Source organism: Perca fluviatilis, chromosome 8, assembly GCF_010015445.1.
Source record: "Perca fluviatilis chromosome 8, GENO_Pfluv_1.0, whole genome shotgun sequence".
Classification (NCBI taxonomy): domain Eukaryota; kingdom Metazoa; phylum Chordata; class Actinopteri; order Perciformes; family Percidae; genus Perca; species Perca fluviatilis.
The window spans coordinates 37311655-37329442 of NC_053119.1; the positions used below are offsets into that span (position 1 = coordinate 37311655).

The 17788-nt window shown below is 40.6% G+C and overlaps 1 protein-coding gene across 5 annotated transcripts in view; it reads left to right on the forward strand.

Moving 5' to 3' along the window:
* cdh13 (cadherin 13, H-cadherin (heart)) overlaps positions 1–17788 on the forward strand; it is a 460326-nt gene that overhangs the window by 102500 nt on the left and 340038 nt on the right. For all 5 annotated transcript variants that reach the window (XM_039809525.1, XM_039809523.1, XM_039809521.1 and 2 more), the window contains exon 2: positions 12557–12677. In XM_039809525.1, coding sequence (XP_039665459.1) covers positions 12557–12677 — 121 coding nt within the window. The remainder of the gene's footprint in view (positions 1–12556; positions 12678–17788) is intronic.

Sequence of the window (17788 nt, forward strand, 5' to 3'; positions counted from 1 at the left end):
TGATTACATTGATTTTCAGTTATTTGTTTATTTGTCAGTACTAGAAATTTAAATGCAGCCTAATAACAACCTCTGTGCACCATTAATCTACAACAATACTTTTTATTCATGAGGATGTAGATCGGGTTCCTTTGCGGTACTAATGGGCGCTTAAGCAGAGTGAACTAATACTCCGAACTAATGCTGTGTCACTGCCATATCTCAAGAGATCACAACAGCAGCATGAGTTAGGACTCAGCTCACTCATGGCCACCTTTATTCAGGACGGAACTTTAGGTTTTGTTACCCTTGCAATTTGTGTAGGTCATATATAAATGCCTTTATAGCTGTGTTTCTCCAAACAATTTAATAGTAAGACACACAACTGTATGTTCACGTGATTGAGATTTACTTAATACCTAGTAATTTCATACACAATGGGATTAGAAAGGATGATACCTTCTGTCACTTTGAGTGAGATAAGTTGTGTTTTTAGTAGCTTGCAATGTAACATTAATATGTATTTATTTATTGTATTCGTAAAGGACAACGCACATTAGTTAACATTTCTGTAAATGTGCCAGTGTTAGCCAGCCGGCTCATTTGCAACTGTAGTCCTTTGGCGAGAGCAGCGCAATACTTAGGCATCGTTTCACCAGACAACTAACTCATCTCATCAGTTGTCCTTTTGTGTCACTGTACTTTCAATGACTCCAGTTTAACAGCGGCTTAGCAATGAAGAGTTTTTCCTAGTACTTACAGTACTTTTGTTTGCCTTTGCCTACACAAATACCTTGTCTTCTTCCTCTATATCTGCCTCTGCATCCTTTCATTTCTTTGTGTTTATCACACTGTCTTTCTGCCTCTGCGTTTCCCCTGTTCCTTAGCTTTCTCCTTTATTACTTTCGGAATGTGGCATTCACACGGTGACAACAACCACCCACCAGCAGCAAAGATGTTTTTTTTTCTTCTATCTTTTCTCTTCTCCTTTGTCGCTTGGCTGCTCCTCCTCTATGGCGTGGCTGTGTGTTTACTGCTCCAGTGTTGTTTTACAGGCCCAGCAGGTGTGGCCAGGGTTCGGCAGCCCGGGCCGGGAACCAGATGGTTTCATGACTCGGGTGCTCCATGCCTGGGTAACCTGCCAGCTGCAGGTGTCTGAGGTCCAGCCTGATTGATTCTCTCTCTCTCTCTCTCTCTCTCTCTCTCTCTCTCTCTCTCTCTCTCTCTCTCTCTCTCTCTCTCTCTCACCTGGCTTTCTGGCGTCATCTTGGGCCATAGATGTAGCCAGGCCTGGATGGGCCAGCCAGACCTATACTGAGGTGTGTGCACTGACATTTACGTTGATGGAAGACAGAGGCAATGCAAGATCGAGGGGGAAGGGAAAATGTAGTGTGGGGAAGGAGCAACAGTGGCTGGATGAAATGTCAGGCTGCTGGCAGACTGTCGGGCTGACTGGCTGGATTGCTGGCAAACTATCCGGCATGTTGGCTGGCTTGCTGGATCATTGGCAAATCCATACATGCAGACCTGCAGGCATACACATATGTACAAAAATAGGGGTTAGACAAAATATCAATACAGCAATATTTCCCATGGTGCAGTCTATGTGATATGCAGGTATGCGCCGTATACCCACTAAGAAAGCTCCAAGATTTCCGTATACCCACTTAAAAATGTACAATGAAACGTAATAACATAGTTTTGCGACAGAACTTTCACTTCAGCACGGGTCGAGGAATGTGACCGCAAACTGAACAAATGCTGCAAAACATGCAGAGAGACTAACGTGGTATACCTACTACAATAAACTAGACTACACCACTGAATATATCGGCGTCCTTCGTGCGATACGAGAATCGATACGCTGGTGCCAAATTTCGATATTTTGGTTAATAAAATAAGGCGCTCTGAATAGATTTCCCTGCTCCCAGTGTACTTCGTGGCTTCCCGAGGTGGCGCTCAACACATGAATGAGGGGAAACTTGAACATAAGTTAACTAGCCGAAGAGGAAAAGGTTTTCAACAGGATGGCGGACAGCAGTTTGAGGAAAATAACAGAGGGACCAGCCACGTTTAAGTCCAAAATCTACACTCAATTAGACCAACATGCACAAAGAATATTCTGAAACATGCACAGAGGCATACACCAGACTACAGTATAGGCCTATAACTGTACAGCAGGGATGATCTACATTACCTGATCCACTAGAGTAGGTATAAAGGTCTGACTGATTCATATTCAGCTCCATAGAAAACAATTTGTCACACATTACAGACTCTTTACACACAATTATCTTTGTTTAAGTAGCATTGTATCTTTGATTGAAAAAGAGAGACAGCTGCAGGCTAAACAGACACAAACAGTCTATACTTACAAAATAAATAAAAGGACTGTGCAATATTTGGGTTCTTCAGGCATCTATTTGTCTTGCACAGCTCAATAAAAAAAAAAGACAGACTGAAGTAGATCTAAATAATAAAGACATTAACATGCATGGAAATCACGGACTGAAAGAAATGTGTTCTCTCTTCTTTCCTTTACCTTTCTCAATCTACCTTTCGTTTTATCTCCCACTGTCTGATCGAGTTCACACATACACATACTGGATGTACACATACTCACACATCTCTTCCAACAGCTATAGCACAGCCTGTCTCCCATCTGCCCTCTTCAGGCATAGTGGCCCTCTCCATCTCTATCAGATGCACTGTGGATTCTTGAGGCGCTATTGATTTCCACCAGAGGTGACATTTACTGTGTGCTCTGCCAAGTTATTGCCTTAATCACCTGACTGGTCCTTCACACTTGAACTGAATCAGATGTCAAACTCTCGGGCGATGAGGTGACCCGTTACTGCTCCTCCCGCACGAAAATGATTCGACCGACATCACCGCTACAATAGCAACATCAGCCACCAGAAGCCACTCAGACGTGTGCTCTAGTCCTCCACCTCTCTCATTTCAATCAGTGCTGCCAAAGAACTGGCATTGTAGTCTACATTCTTTTTTCCAAATATCGGAGTACAACAAAGCTCTTTTAATATCTTGATGTTTCTTTCTTGAACTTTTCACTTTATTGCTGGAAATGGACCTCCTAAATGCTGGAGGTAAAGTGTATGGATATTTTCTCTTCCTTGGCTGCCCTTAGAGAGCTAACATAAACCTAAAGACCTGCACTCCTAGTGGTTGTCAATAGATAACTGTATGTTATGTCTTCCCCCCCCCCTTACAAACTGATCTATATGAAACCAACCCCCATGCCTTTTCTCCATCCTTCAGGGCACCTGATATTTCTCTGTCTTTCTTTCTTTCCCCTCTATATTTAAATAGATTATTGCTGTATTGTGATCTAGGTCTGTGATTCCCAACCTAGGGTACTTGTAGGGGTCTAGGCGGTGTGGGAAATATTGTGGAGTAGCTCAACTTATTTGATTAAATAAAGTTTACAGTTTGACAGAAAATACATACATCCACATATTGAGTCGTATTACAGTCGTATAGAGTGAGCTGAAAGTAATGGATAAATGGTTGAAATAGCAAGGGTCATGGATGTAGAAATGGTTAAGATAGTTAACTAAATGTAATGGATAAATGGTGGACTAGCGATAGCAGAACAAATGTGAACTTAACCAAACTGACTTAGACAGCGACGATTCAGCTGCATGAAAAAATATTGTAACATCCACCATTACATCCACTTTTATGTTAAAAAATATTGAACTTAAAGTCAATGCAAATGAACACAGTTGAAACAAAATGGTGTCGATGAAGGGATACACCTGACAGGGTTATGTCTTACTAAAAAAGGTTAGGAAATGTTCTAGGTGATCAGTAACCTACTGTAACTGTTGCATGTTTTATTTTTTGAGCAGAATTATAAATAGCCTATATTGCATTGGGGAAATCATAGTCAAAAATAATTCATTCAAATGGAAACAGAATGGCAGGTGGACATGTGTACTGTACGTTTATTGACCGTATTGGAGCCAAATGGAGATTGGAATGCTCCTGCTCTCTGACACTTATCCTCTGGATTAACGGTCTATTTGCAGTTTGCCTCACTGCCCTCTCTCACTTTGTCCCGTTAAATGCTTACACATTTATTTATCTTTTTGGCTCTGTGACGATCATCTCATTAAGCTGGCTCACAACTCACAATGTCCTGCTGGTCCAGCATTGCACTAGCATGATAATTGTTCATGCTGGATAGATTGTTTTTTCGTGTAACCACGGCTCTTTGTTTCAAAACTGGACCACAGTAATCTCTCTATGTAGCGCTCTGCTGTGGCGAAGTCACACCGAGCCAATCACTGCAGAACAATGATCTCTTCACAGAGACATCAAACAGGCAAGATACTGAAGCAGAAACGGAAAGAAATCAATTAATGTCTCTCGCTGGACCCCTCAGGAGAAAACACTTTTTGATTTGTGTCCGACGCACATTTTTTTTCTGTGTATGTTGTGGCGTGCGTGTGTTGGTGTACAGCTGGCAGTCCTGTTCCTATTCACTGCCTGCACTGAGGATTCTCAGTGAGTATTTCTATGTCGATATTCAAAACCTTCCTTTCCATTTGTCTAATGGGTAACTAGGCCATGGTCTTTTTTAATTTTTTTTTTCTGGACCACATTACCTGACATTTATTTTGCACATTTTGTTCAATATAGTCAGGAAACCTCTCATCCCAAAATGAAACCATTGAATATGGCTGTGCAGTGCATTTAGTGGTACAAAAATCTTATATTTATCAATGCAAGATTCAGCAAGAAGTACAACCAAACCCCACAAGCCGGAACATGTCACTGGGACATGCAGTGCAAATCATTTCAAGAGACAAGCTGACAGATAATTGAACTACTGCATATATGACCAATAACAATCCACACAGGAGAAGGAATAAGCCTTCAGCAGGTCGCGCATACAGGGATGAATGCGGAGCAGCTAAAAGGTCTTGTTTAGAATGACTGGGGATCTTAGTGTCTACAACAGGCCTGGGTTGCACAAGGTATTCATAGATCCATTAGTAAGTTTGTGTGTCATGAGGACTGAATAAAAAGCAGACTTGACGGGATATTTTTTTAAAGGTCCCCTGTTATTTTGTCCCCGTACTGCACATATCGGTCAGGATGCAGTTTTAATGTAAAATACAAACATTAGATTACGTGTTCATCACAGACAGTCTTAAAAAGTTAAACTTTGAATCAGGCCCTGTGGGTACACCCATGCTCATATTCATGTTCACCTAGAAACAGATGTGACTGTTTGCTTTTAATTGCAGACTAATCCTTGTGTGCTGATAACTGAAATCCCACTATACATAAAACAGCCGACAATCTTAAACACATATATGAATCAAATCGTTTCATGTGGGTTGCATACGGTCCGGGCATAAAAGCAAAACAAGTGCACAGAAACATGCATGCACACAGACACAAATACAAAAGCCTAAAGACAGATATGGATCTCCTTCTGTGAAATAATGCCCACACGTTGTGCTTCTACATCCTTTGAGATTATATTTTAATTAACTCTTCTTGTGTCAAAGGGATTTTTTCCCGAGCGGTAAAAAGATAAACATTGTTGATAAAGTGCCTCAATTCTTTCTGCTAGGCTTGGATGCTATGAACTACCCTTAATGCCTAGTACATTTTCAAATGGTTTCCTGATGGCGAATATGTGCCACAATAAAAGTCCCCTTTGCAACAACATTGTCATTAGCATTGCCTTGCCTTAATGCTTTTGTTGTCCTGCTGTGACTCACTGGGGCTGGATTGTAATATTTCTGCCTTAATGGACATGAAAATGGGTGTTCATGTTGTTGAGTCCTGTTGAGAGATGTGTGTAGTGTGGTGTGTTAGCAGGTATCCCCCTGTATGTGTGTGTGTGTGTGTGTGCATATGATAATGTCTTTTTCTGTATTTGCATGTGTGCCTCATGTACCCTTGCCATGCCGACAGGCTTCTGGCCCTTTAGTCAACTTGATCGAGTTCATGGACCAACAAGCATTGTATCCTACAATGTCAGGAAGCCTTGTGAGAGAATTGAATTACCATTTTGACACCTGCAGGAAAAGCACCAAGTCCCCTGGGTGCAGTGATTACTTTGCAGGGACATTACATGTAATGACCTCTACGGCTGAACGTCTGCCAAAGCTTGTTCATCACGCAGACAGATCTCCATAGACAGCCTAGACGCTGCTGTGTGAAAGTCTTGTAACTGACATGATGTGTCATATACAGTAACTGTCATTCCAAATCCAATGAAATTGTTCACTTTGTCTATGATTTAGATGTTTCCCATTAACTCTGGAAGATGTTTAAGGTTTTATCAGTTCCTAATAAATTATAGTGGAATAGTCATTGTTATATTCTTGGTTCTTGATGTAAAGCACTTTGGATACCTGCTGGATGCTGTAAAGCGTTGTATAAATAAATGCTGATTGATTGATTGATGGATTGATTAGCTGTTAACATGTTTTTAAATGAATACTTTAGTGATATTGACATAAAGATAATTACCCTCTAATAATAAGACACGTGACGTGAATGGGCCTTAGCAAAGTCTCCCTTCAGTGTCCTTTGTCTTGCTCTGAAACAGCCCATTGACATAGAAGAAGATTGATTTCTGCACAGCTCTTGCATAAGGATGAGAAACATTTGGTGCTGTGTGCAATTGATGATCCCTATATCGATCTTGGTAAGATTTCTTGAAACATTATTTCCTCGTCTAAATGAAAATTATACTTCTTCATCTTCTTTTTTATTAGGGGAACACGTAAAGTTAAGACAATATATTTAAATACATTCACACTTTGTTTTCACAACTCCACATATATTTAGACACATACATGTCTTGTGTTAAGTCAATAGTTTAGCTACTTTATTTCCATACAAGATAGTTTTTAAAATAATAGCCAAGAAAGACATTTATTTCAGCTTTTATTTACAAGCACAGATTTTCAGTGGGTCAACAGTTTAAATACACCAAGTTGACTGTCTCTTTAAACTGTATGGGAGATTCTAGAAAGTGATGAGAGTTATTTTGGAAGCAAGTTATCATTATTAGAAGCTAATTATGAAAGCACCTGTGTTTTAATGCGGAGGTCACCTGTATTTAAGGACCTATCCTTAGTCAGTGCCTTTCGGCACCTGATACCATGGAAAAATCCAAGCAACATAGACAAGACATCAGAAAAATAATTGTGGCCCTCCATAAGCCTGGTGCCTCCTTCTTGGCTATAAAGTAGAATTAAAAGGTACCCTGCCACACAAAACGGTTTTAACTTGCATTTTTTGAAATATGTTTGGTTTGAAGGATGTTGTTAGCCAGGCTCTCATTGGCTAGCTGATAGCCAATCAGAGTCAAGCAGCTTAGCTCGTTGAATATTAAGTAGAACTGGCACAAATCGAGCTGAGTCTTCCTGTAGGCTTTCTATACCACGCTAGAATGGCTTGAAACAAGGTAACCAAGGCATTTGTTCCACAAAAAATGTTACAGAGTCCATGGTAGAACTTCAGACATTACCACAAAGTCATGAAATACATGTGGCAGGGCACCTTTAACACAAGAAGTGTAAGACATAAGACGCTTTATTGTCATTGCACCACTGTCTGACAGTATTATAACAAAATTACATTGGTACTTCCTGAGAATTAAAAGACAATCACAACAGACACTAAAAATGTTTAAAAAAAAAAAAGAAAAGAACATTTTTAAAAAGGTAGTATGTATTGGAGTTGGTAAAAATGTAGTTTAAATGCCATTACCATAGGTGTACCTACATATATGGCCTCAGGTAAGTGTGTTATAACCATCGAAAAAGAATGAAAGTAGAACGTACATTGAACTGTTGGCGGTGGTCATTTGAATTGTTCAAGAGAATATGGCGATTGTTGTTAGTTCTTATGGTGACAACACATGTCAATGGGGCCGTGAAGTGTGTCACACTCACTAGTTTGTTTTCTTGCTGACTTACCAATATAAATATGAAGCAATTACATTCAGCAATCCTCAATTCCTCTCTAGCAGCAGGGTAACGGACATAGTGCACCAGAGACTTCTCTCCATGCTTTGTGCTAGTTCACTGCTTGTTTGTCGCAATACCTTATGTCAAAAAGTCCGTGACTTGCCGCAAGTTGGTTTATATGTAAGTTAGCCCGCTCCGGTAGACATAAAAATGGTCCGCCGCTTGAATGGGAATGTCCGCTCTACTCTCATTTTAATTCTATCGTTATAGCTCTATGACGGAAAGAATCGATTATTTTTTTCCTCATTTAGGCACTCTTGATATGTGTGAGGGAGCTGCTAGAGGAGGGGTCAAGAGATATGAGGATGAGCAGGTGGGATGTCACCGGTTGACAGATGGCTCAGTTTGGCAGATACGCATCACGTATGCCATACCGTATGATGTATCTAATCACAGCCCCTACTGTGTGAGGATAACCCAGCAATAGTTGCTTGAGTGTTTATTAAAAAAAAAAACTGTTTAATTGTAGATACAGAATTTTCACGTCCTACATTTTTTCTTTTTCTTCTTCTGATCAAAATGCAACATTTACACATGACATTTTACCCAATCACTAGAGGAATGCTAGAGAGAGCTAGAGGGCATTATGATGGCGGAAATTTTACTGTGATCACTAAGGCATTAAATCCCCCTCCAATCTATCATCTCCACCCTTTCCCTGTGATTTCAGTCCAATATGGAAACCTTTTCACAATGTTGATGGATCTGTTAATGATCAGTGGGTCCCTTCACTTACTCTCTCTTTCTTTACAGTGTTTCACTAGGCTAATGGTTTCTCAGCACACATGCTAAGCTGACCTACATACTGTGGGATTTATTTTTATTTTTTTCTCCAGAAAATCATTTGGGTTTGTTAGGTGTGCTCAAATCATTAAAAGTTTGCTGTTTCCAAGCTGCATCTGTAGCATGTCTGTCAATTTCTGCAACACACATAATTCTGCTTGCTTATTGTAACTCTGCTTCCTTATTATTGCTCCAGATACTACAGCCTCCAAGGTTGTTCAGCTTTTGGGGTCCCTTTCTTCAGCTATGGACCTTTTTCATGGCAGACATTTTGACTTGTCATATTAGGAAAAGCACAGCTGAAATTGATAACCTTAACGATGGCTCAAATCCATCAAGTGTCCCAGTAATCTATTTCAGTGAGTCAGCATGCACAATACCAGGGACTCTCCTAAGTGGAATGCAGACATCATTAATGGTTTTGAATACACCTGCGCTTTTCATACTATGACATGTCAAGATGTCTGCCGTGAAAAAGGTCTATACAGCCCAAACTCTGAAATCTGGGTGTTTATATTTGATCATAATGTTTCTTGATCAACATATGAAATCACTATCCTTCACATGGTTCCTTCAACTGAAAATATTGCTAAACTTAGAGCTGTTGCTTCGCAATCTGAGTTTGAGATGATCATTCATGGTTTTATGTCATCCCGGCCTGATTACTGCAACTCCGTTTTCACCTGCCTCAGCAAGTCGTCCCAGGACCGTCTACAACTGGTCCAGAACTCTGCTGCAATGCTGTTGACCAGGTTCACCAGGATGTGGCACATCACTCCTATTTTATTCTTGTTACATTGGCTTCCGATCAAGTTTAGGATCCAATTTAAAATTCTTGTTCTAAAGCCTTGCATGGTCAGGCCCCTGTTTATATCTCTGACCATCTGTACGCTACTAACAGGTCCGTCAGGTCTTCTAAGCAGGGATTACTGGTGCTCCCACGCACTCGTTTGAAAACTAAAGGTGACCGTTCCTTTGAAGTGGTAGCTCCGACTCTGTGGAACGCCCTTCCTATTAACTTACGTTCTGCAGTCTCGGTTGATACTTTTAAAAAGACACACTTGTTTGAACTAGCTTTTGTCTCATGTTTGTAACTTTGGGTTTTTAGTCTTTTAATCTTTTACCTTCATTGGTATTTTATTCATTTTCGCTTGCTCATTTTCTGTTTGGATCCTACAGTATTTTAACAAACCATCATGTGAAGCACTTTGTGACTTTGTCTGTAAAAAGTGCTATATCAAATAAACGTATTATTATTATTATTATATTCTAAAGTGGTTCTAACTAGTGTAATGATTCCAAATAGCAGCTATTGCCAATACACAAAGAGTTTGAGGTTACCTATCTCTTGACCCCACCCGTTCGCTCATAACAGAAGCGAGGCTTCTCACTATTGAAAATGCTCTCCTTAAGAAGACTGTCCTTACTCCAGCCAATGCTAGCAGTCACGAGGCTTGTGTTAAAGCACTTAAATTCACTATGAATAGGATTGACGCAGCGCCACTCATCATTCAAGCTCTTCATTTTCTTCATGTAAAAAAGGTGCTCTGGTGAGACACAAGGGTTACTGGATACAAAACCATACATTGTCTTTCAACAAAGTGTGTTAGTGCTTTACTATCGAGTTACACCAACTACCATGTTACACTGACGCCAACCTAAGAGGTGCAGCTCAGACAGAGCAGTTGCATCCAGTCTGTAATCAATCAGATGCATGCAAGCGCACATTCCTGGTGGTGTCTGATTGTTGTAATGCAAGAAAAATTGATTCTCACTGTGATAACAGTGAATCCTACTATTGTAAACCACTGCGCAGTATTTTGTTGTCTGATAAACCTACAAACATATTAACCCACACAGCCCCCACCATTGTCTGGCTGTTTTGGGCCGAACGCCCACTTATGCATGTAGCCCGAGTGGGGAGTTTTTTACTTGGCAGCCTGGCCTACAATAGAGATTATTTAATGTAAAAGAGTTAGCTGAGAAGCCCGAGGCACAAAACACACACATCCGTATCCGTACCTGAGACTGGGCTTTTTTTGGAAAACCTTTATTTAGGGTTGGGCAGCTGATGAGTTATGGGGGTTTGCTAACCTGATGCTCCAGATTGTTTTGATGGTTCTGTGTGTTACACAGAACCATCTGAGAAGTCAATGGAAACTGTTTGGGAAAGGGCAGGCACTATATCTGACTGGTGATTTAATGAACTGTATAACTGTCTGTTATGTCCACCATTGTTGTTTTGAACAGAAGAGACAAGACAAAGACAAACAGTCGCTGCCGTCACACACACCTAAACCACACCCGTAGCTGCCAGTGGCTCCTCACCGGACACTGATTGGTTCGGTTAGCTGGTAGTTCAGACACAACGTCATTGCTTAAAGCCTGACAAGATCGATTTTTGTGTAATATGTGATTCCACGGTTCGCTCGTGATCTCATGATCTCGCGAGAATCTAGCTGCCGTGCAAGGTAATGGCTTCGAGGCTGTGGACGGTTATGCTATTATCTTGGTTAACTAAAAACGTGTAAGTTATGCCAACATGCACTCTTGTGCCATTGTGTTTTAAAGTAATTGTAACTTATATTTAGGGTTGGGTATCGTTTAGATTTTTACGATTCCGATGCCGAACCAATACTTTTAAAACGATTCCGATTCCTAAACCGATTCTTCAAAAACTGAAAAGGCTTCTACGTCCGTTTTGGTGAGCCCAGAGGGAAAATATGGAATTTTAAAAGTAGCCTACATTTACGGTAGCTAGCTAACGGTAGACTACAGAGAAAGTGTGATATTTTTACGTTCGTTTTGGAGCGACCAGATAAAATATTTCAGTCGACACGTAAAGTGGAACCTAAATGAGGAGCCAAAATTTGCGGTCCGATTCCTACCGGTTGTGTACCCAACCCTACCTATATTATATATATTTTGAACATGAGATCTGTCCCAGTCTGTCAATCAATTCCTGTAACATAAAATCAATAAATCTGCCTTCCCTCTTGGAGTAGGCTACAGGATTGAAGTTTCAACCTGGAATTATAACTGCAAGCTACTATATTTTTGACCCAAATTTAGTCTGACCGACTACGTAAGCTTTACATCTGAAGTAAATGTAATGCATTGTACATTTTCTTGAGAATTGACCACAGTGCATGCAGTCATCCTAGCTATCTTTTCCAGTTGACTGTAAGTGAACTTGCACATGAATAACGTGAGTTCAATTTTAATGACTTGTCAAAACAAAATACACGCCGCTAAATTCAGTTATTCACATTATTATTTACTATTCACAGACCAAACTCAACTGCAACTCAGATGCATACAACAGAGTTGTAAGTTTTGCTCTGCTGTGTATCTGCTGTTACCGTTCCTACCATTCTCCTCTCTGAGAATCACTTGAAACCACACCATAACAGTCTGTTTCCATGGGAACACCCACCCTTTGTTTTTCAAGGGGGTTAAAGTGCTTTTTTTCCCTGCATTATTTTTTAAATTGAATAAATGTAATTTGAAGAGAACATGGGTCAATGAAAAGTCAAGGAACTTTTTAGTTGTCCAATTTGAATTGTAAAACAATAAAAATAAATTGGCATCTTCATTTTCCTTTCCCAGTGTTAAGAGAAAAAAGAGAAACTATTAAACACATTCTTTTTTTTTTAAATGAAAAACATTAGTTATTCTATCCTCCTGTCTGTGCCGGTCAGGTTTTTCTGCTCACAAACCGTGTGTTCATGTGCATTGATTTGACTTGTCCTTTGTTCTGTGTGTTGCAGGTTGCCCATGTAGGGGGCCAAGAGGATGGAGGCCATGAGGGCTGTGTACCTGGCTTCCAGGTCAAACACTACCAGGTGGCGTACAGTGAAGCTTTCCAGAAAGGCCAGGCACTTATACAAGGTCAGTGCACACGGACCGAACAAACAGAACTTTTTGTGCTTTGATTTAAAGCTTTAGTGCGTGACTTTTCATATATTAATGAACGTCCGTTACATTCAAGCCATTGTCATATGAGTTGCTACAAAGCTAATTAAGACTATCATCTCCACACAACGCTCTCTGTATTTCTCAGTATGGCTATGTTTTAGAAAATGGTGTCGTCCGGTGAGTTTCGTGTGTAGAAAATTGAGCGAAGATAATGACCTCTTCTGAAGAGTCCATCATGTTTTTTTAATTCCTCCGTGTCCTCCTTGGCTACTAGCAACTGCGTGGGGGAGTGCGCGATCATGGTAGGCTTGTATCATGTGGACGCGCCGACAGTTTTGTTGTCATCACTTAGAATTCCTCATTATGGAGACAGAAACTACGCACTATAGCCTTAAAGTTTACTCTAGAGCAGGGGTCTTCAACGTGTTTAGGCCAAGGACCACTCAGCTGAAAGAGAGACGGAGCAGGGACCCCTTACCATATATAATGTATAAAATTGAGTTGCGCATTAAACTGGGCCTACAATAACGTGTAGGGCTGCCGAGGGCCTTTAGATATACTTTTTTTATGGTGCATACAATACTAAGGTGTTAAAATAATAATTGTTGACATATTCATATATTTATACATCATGTTTTAATGTTAAAATGTGGAAAAGTAACAATCTTTGGATGGCTACCTTATCTACAGTAATATCTACAATAAGACTATCATCAATGTTGTGTTAATTAAAAAAAGATGTATGTTAACAAATAAGATGTTGGATTCATGTTAATGTATATTTTCAGACACATACTGTATATATATGTATGTGTATATATATATATATATATATATATATATATATATAATATATATATATATATATATAATTACATTTTTTTTAAACTATCATACAATAATTTGGTGGCCCCCCTGCAGCAACTCTGAGGACCCACTAGAGGTCTTCACCGGTCTACTCGAATGCTAGAATCTGAGACCCGACCTGGTCCCAGGTCTGTGAGTGAGGGCCCATGCTCAGGAGGTGAACGAGCAAACGTATAGTTATTAGTTTAAAAATTCGCAAACAGACGAAGTATCGTGCCTATGATTATGCTAGATGCCACAAAACTATAAAGCCAATTCGAAACGAGCCACGTTTGTTATGATCCGTCACCGTGACAGCAAGTGGACTTTAAAAGCTGAAATAACGATTGGGTTAACCCTGCTGTTTCAATCAAATTGTAAGTTAATTTTTTTTTTGGTTTACTTGTTAATAGAGAAGAGAAAAAAAAACTTTATTTGTCACATACAGTACAATGTAGTGAAATTCAATCTCTGCATTTAACCCATCCTAAGCATTAGGAGTGCGTCTGTACGTGCGTGGGTGCGTGCGTGTATAGGTTATTTTGTTTTTCACATTCATTAGAATTAATGTGAATTCATGTTACAAACAGGAGATAGGACAGGCTGTGTCTTAGCCCCACAAAGACAACAACAACAACAACAATATAATTTGTGTCTGCAAATAAATTATTCTCCTTGATTGGATGAAATTCACAAAAGTCTCTCTTCTTTGCCTTCTTCTTTTGTTCCTTTTCCCGAAGACAGCTTTGGGCTGTTTTAGTTAAGCGTGCGTGTGTTGTGTGCTCATATGCATGTGTTTGCCTTGTGCGCCTTTATTTTGCCGCAGCTTCATAGTCCCGGTACACCAGCTACCATGCTCGAGTCGGCTTAGCCTTTCGGAGAACTCAGTCCCCGAGAGCCTTGGACTTGCATTTTTATTTTTTTTTATAATGCAGAAATATGTGTTTGATCTCAGCAGGTTTATAATCAAACCGTTAAAGGATTGAGAGGAAGTTGAGAGGAAGGTTATGGAGGTTCATTGCAGAGTGGTCGCCGTTGTGGAGGCTCGGTTCCATTTCTTAGCAAGCAGCCTTGTCCCCCCCCCCCCTTACTGACTGCAGTTGCCGGTCACATTCCCCGCAGACTACTGCATTGCGAAACTCAGTCCACAGAAGTCCAATCTCAACTCCATATTGCAGCCACAACTTATTGGTCCAATCTGCTCCTGTGGGACCCTCCGGCAATGCCTACCTGCACAGCTTCACTTTGTCTCCATAGAGATCAGCAATAATATCTGCTGGCTAGCAGCTCCTCTGGGGTTGTGATTATGGCCGCCGGCACGTCTCTCCACAGATATCGACAAGGTGCAGTCAGCTAACGGCAGTTTTAAAGCGGAGCACCTTTTCACCGATTCAAATGCTCAATAATGAATTCACTTTTGCACGGAGTTTGTTGTTTTACGTGTGCGATGTGATGAAATACAATGGAAATATGTAAATTCAAATGGTAATAATTCATAGTTTGTTAACGCAGTCTGTCATTTATTGTGCAGCTTGTTTTCATTCCCCGCTCGTTATTCAGCCACTTTATTTATTTCATCATCCCACTGTGTTGCTCTCCACATCACGAGGCTACATTGGAGGAATACCATTACCTACTTTAATGACATGCACACAATGTGCTGTATCTATATACACAGGAGTAACACATTTACTTCCTTCATGGCTGGAGTGGCATGCAGTGCCTGTAGAGGTGTTCTTGCATGTGAAGGATTATAAATTAAGATCTGAAACCCTCAGGCACTCAGGCCTCCGATTCTGATTCCAATTACATTACACTCTAAATCATCCCTCTTAAGTGTATTCGTTGGATGATCACTTAACTAGTGGACTGAAGTAAATTACTGAGATGACAGAATAAAGTTAACACTTCGTTAGTAACAGCATTTTACAAATACACATGCTGGCCATAACTGTGGCCACCAAGTTATGAGCAATAGTTACAAAGTTCCACTCCTTTTCATTCTCTCTGGGTGTAGTCCTCCTCTGTGTCCTCAGAATGGGTGGGATTGCTTCATGCACACCAGTCCAGTAGAAGTCTGGTTTCACTCCAAATGGGTTGACAGAATCCCCTGTCTTCCTCCTCTTCCCCTTTTTCGTGACCTTTCCTGTGTTCCTGCTTATCTGCACCCTTAAGCTATAAAGGCGTTAACAAATTTTATGACTTCGGCTTAAAAGGTGCAGTAGGTAAGCCTTATAAAACTAACTTTCTGTCATATTTGCTGAAACTGACTGAAACTCTACTGTTCCATTAGAACTGCATGAAGCAGGTCATTTAAAAAAAATCTGGCTCCTCTGGCACCACCTACAACCTGTAGTGCGATTCGCAAAAATGCATTCATTCTCCCTTGTGGGGGGAGGGGCTTATGAGACCGTTTTGGGCTTCAGCAGAAAGGGGCGAGGGACTGAGAAGTTGTTGATGTTCAAATTGTTTGGCTATCTTCCCACCTACAGCACCTTTAACTTTCTGTGCATCAGGGACATTCCTTGAACCACTTCCTCAATGACTAACACAGCTCTTTTGCAACGAGCACATACACACAGATAGGCACATTAGACACTTATACTATAACTTGAATAATATGATACCTTTAGGTAAAATACATGTCTAAAATAATAAAAATATCTTTCACATGGCACAGCCTTTTTATTTATTAATTTTTTTTAAAGTGGCACGCCACTGAAAGTCAGCTTTTCCAACTGAAAATACATAGTTTCCTACCTACACAGCGAAATATGACAAATCTGAGCATTTTCTCCTTCAATCTATTTTTTCCTGCTTTATTGTGTTTGATTCGGTCAGCCAGTGATGCATTTTGTCATCTGGAGGCTCAGTGGCGCGTGTAGTAGGAGACAGAACTCAGTTCTGCTTTAGTGCTCTGCTCTGGGACCAGAGTGGTTCTATTACCTCGAATATGCTCCTGTCAGCAGAAACACCTCTCACCATGGGGGGTGTCCCAGTGCTCACAAGTCATGGACAGAAGCATAGGCATGCCAGTGTTCACACACAATGCACTTACTCGCACACACATCCAAACATAAATATATGTGCATGCTTAGAGGGGATATTCATGAGACACACAAAGATGAAAGCTTGCATGCATACTGCAACCTGTGTTGTTGTTTTGTTTACAGCTGCACATAACTGCACAATAACACAAGTCCAAAATACGGTTTTTGATCATAGTAAGTGTCTCTTTAAAATTCCAAGCACTTGCACTTTGCAAAATGCCTCAGGAGGTACTGGCATGTCGAAAAATCAACATATAAAAGTACAAAGGAAACAAATAAGGCACATGATTTCAGCATTCAGCCTGAAATATGTGTAGGTAGTTCCATAACAGTGATCAAAGTGATATAACATTATATGTACATGTCAGTGGGTCAGTTTTGTGCATATGTTTGCTTTTGTGTGTGTGTATGTGATTTAAAAGGAAATGGAAAAGGGAATGCCACACGCATTCAGCAATATGTATGAATTTCAGATTGAGTGTTGATACTATTTTACCTTCCGTCCATTTAGTTAAATTTGAACAAATTGTCTGCTGAGTGTGAGCATGATTCACACTGAGTGCCAGAGGCTGCAGCCAGGCCCAGTGACACATGCAGATTTATGTAAATTCTGCTCAGCCCTGTGCCACCTGCTGTAGACCTCCCTGTGTAATTACCGTTGAAGGGGCGGTCTGTTAGCGAGAGATACCTGTTGGCGCAGCCCGGGGGTTCAAGGACATCCATCTCGTCTAATGGCCATATCTGAGAAGCTAGCGCACGCACGTATTGTACAGTGTGCAAACATTCACTCTTTCTCTGGCTTTCTCACTCCTGCTCCTCCTGTTCCGTTTGCCACTCCATCATGAACATTTCCTCTCTCTGGTCCTGGTTTTTCTACTTGTCTTTTCGGTTTTGTTTCTTCCTCCATTCACTCCAGCTCTCCTCCTGCTCAGCTGGTCGCATGCTTACATGAAAAATTGTTGCATCTGAAAAAAAGAAGTGTATATGCAAAAGAAAAAGCATAGGTCAAGGGTGGCCATGGAGCACACGTCTCTCTCTTTCTCAACTCGTGAGCTCCGACGACTCATCATTTCAAACCGCATAAATGTCAGTCCCTCCAGAAAAATGCAATTATGTGATCGCATAATCAGCCAAAGTCCGCATATTTATGCGGGGGCCCCATTTTTTCAAATACGCCGCACTTTCGCT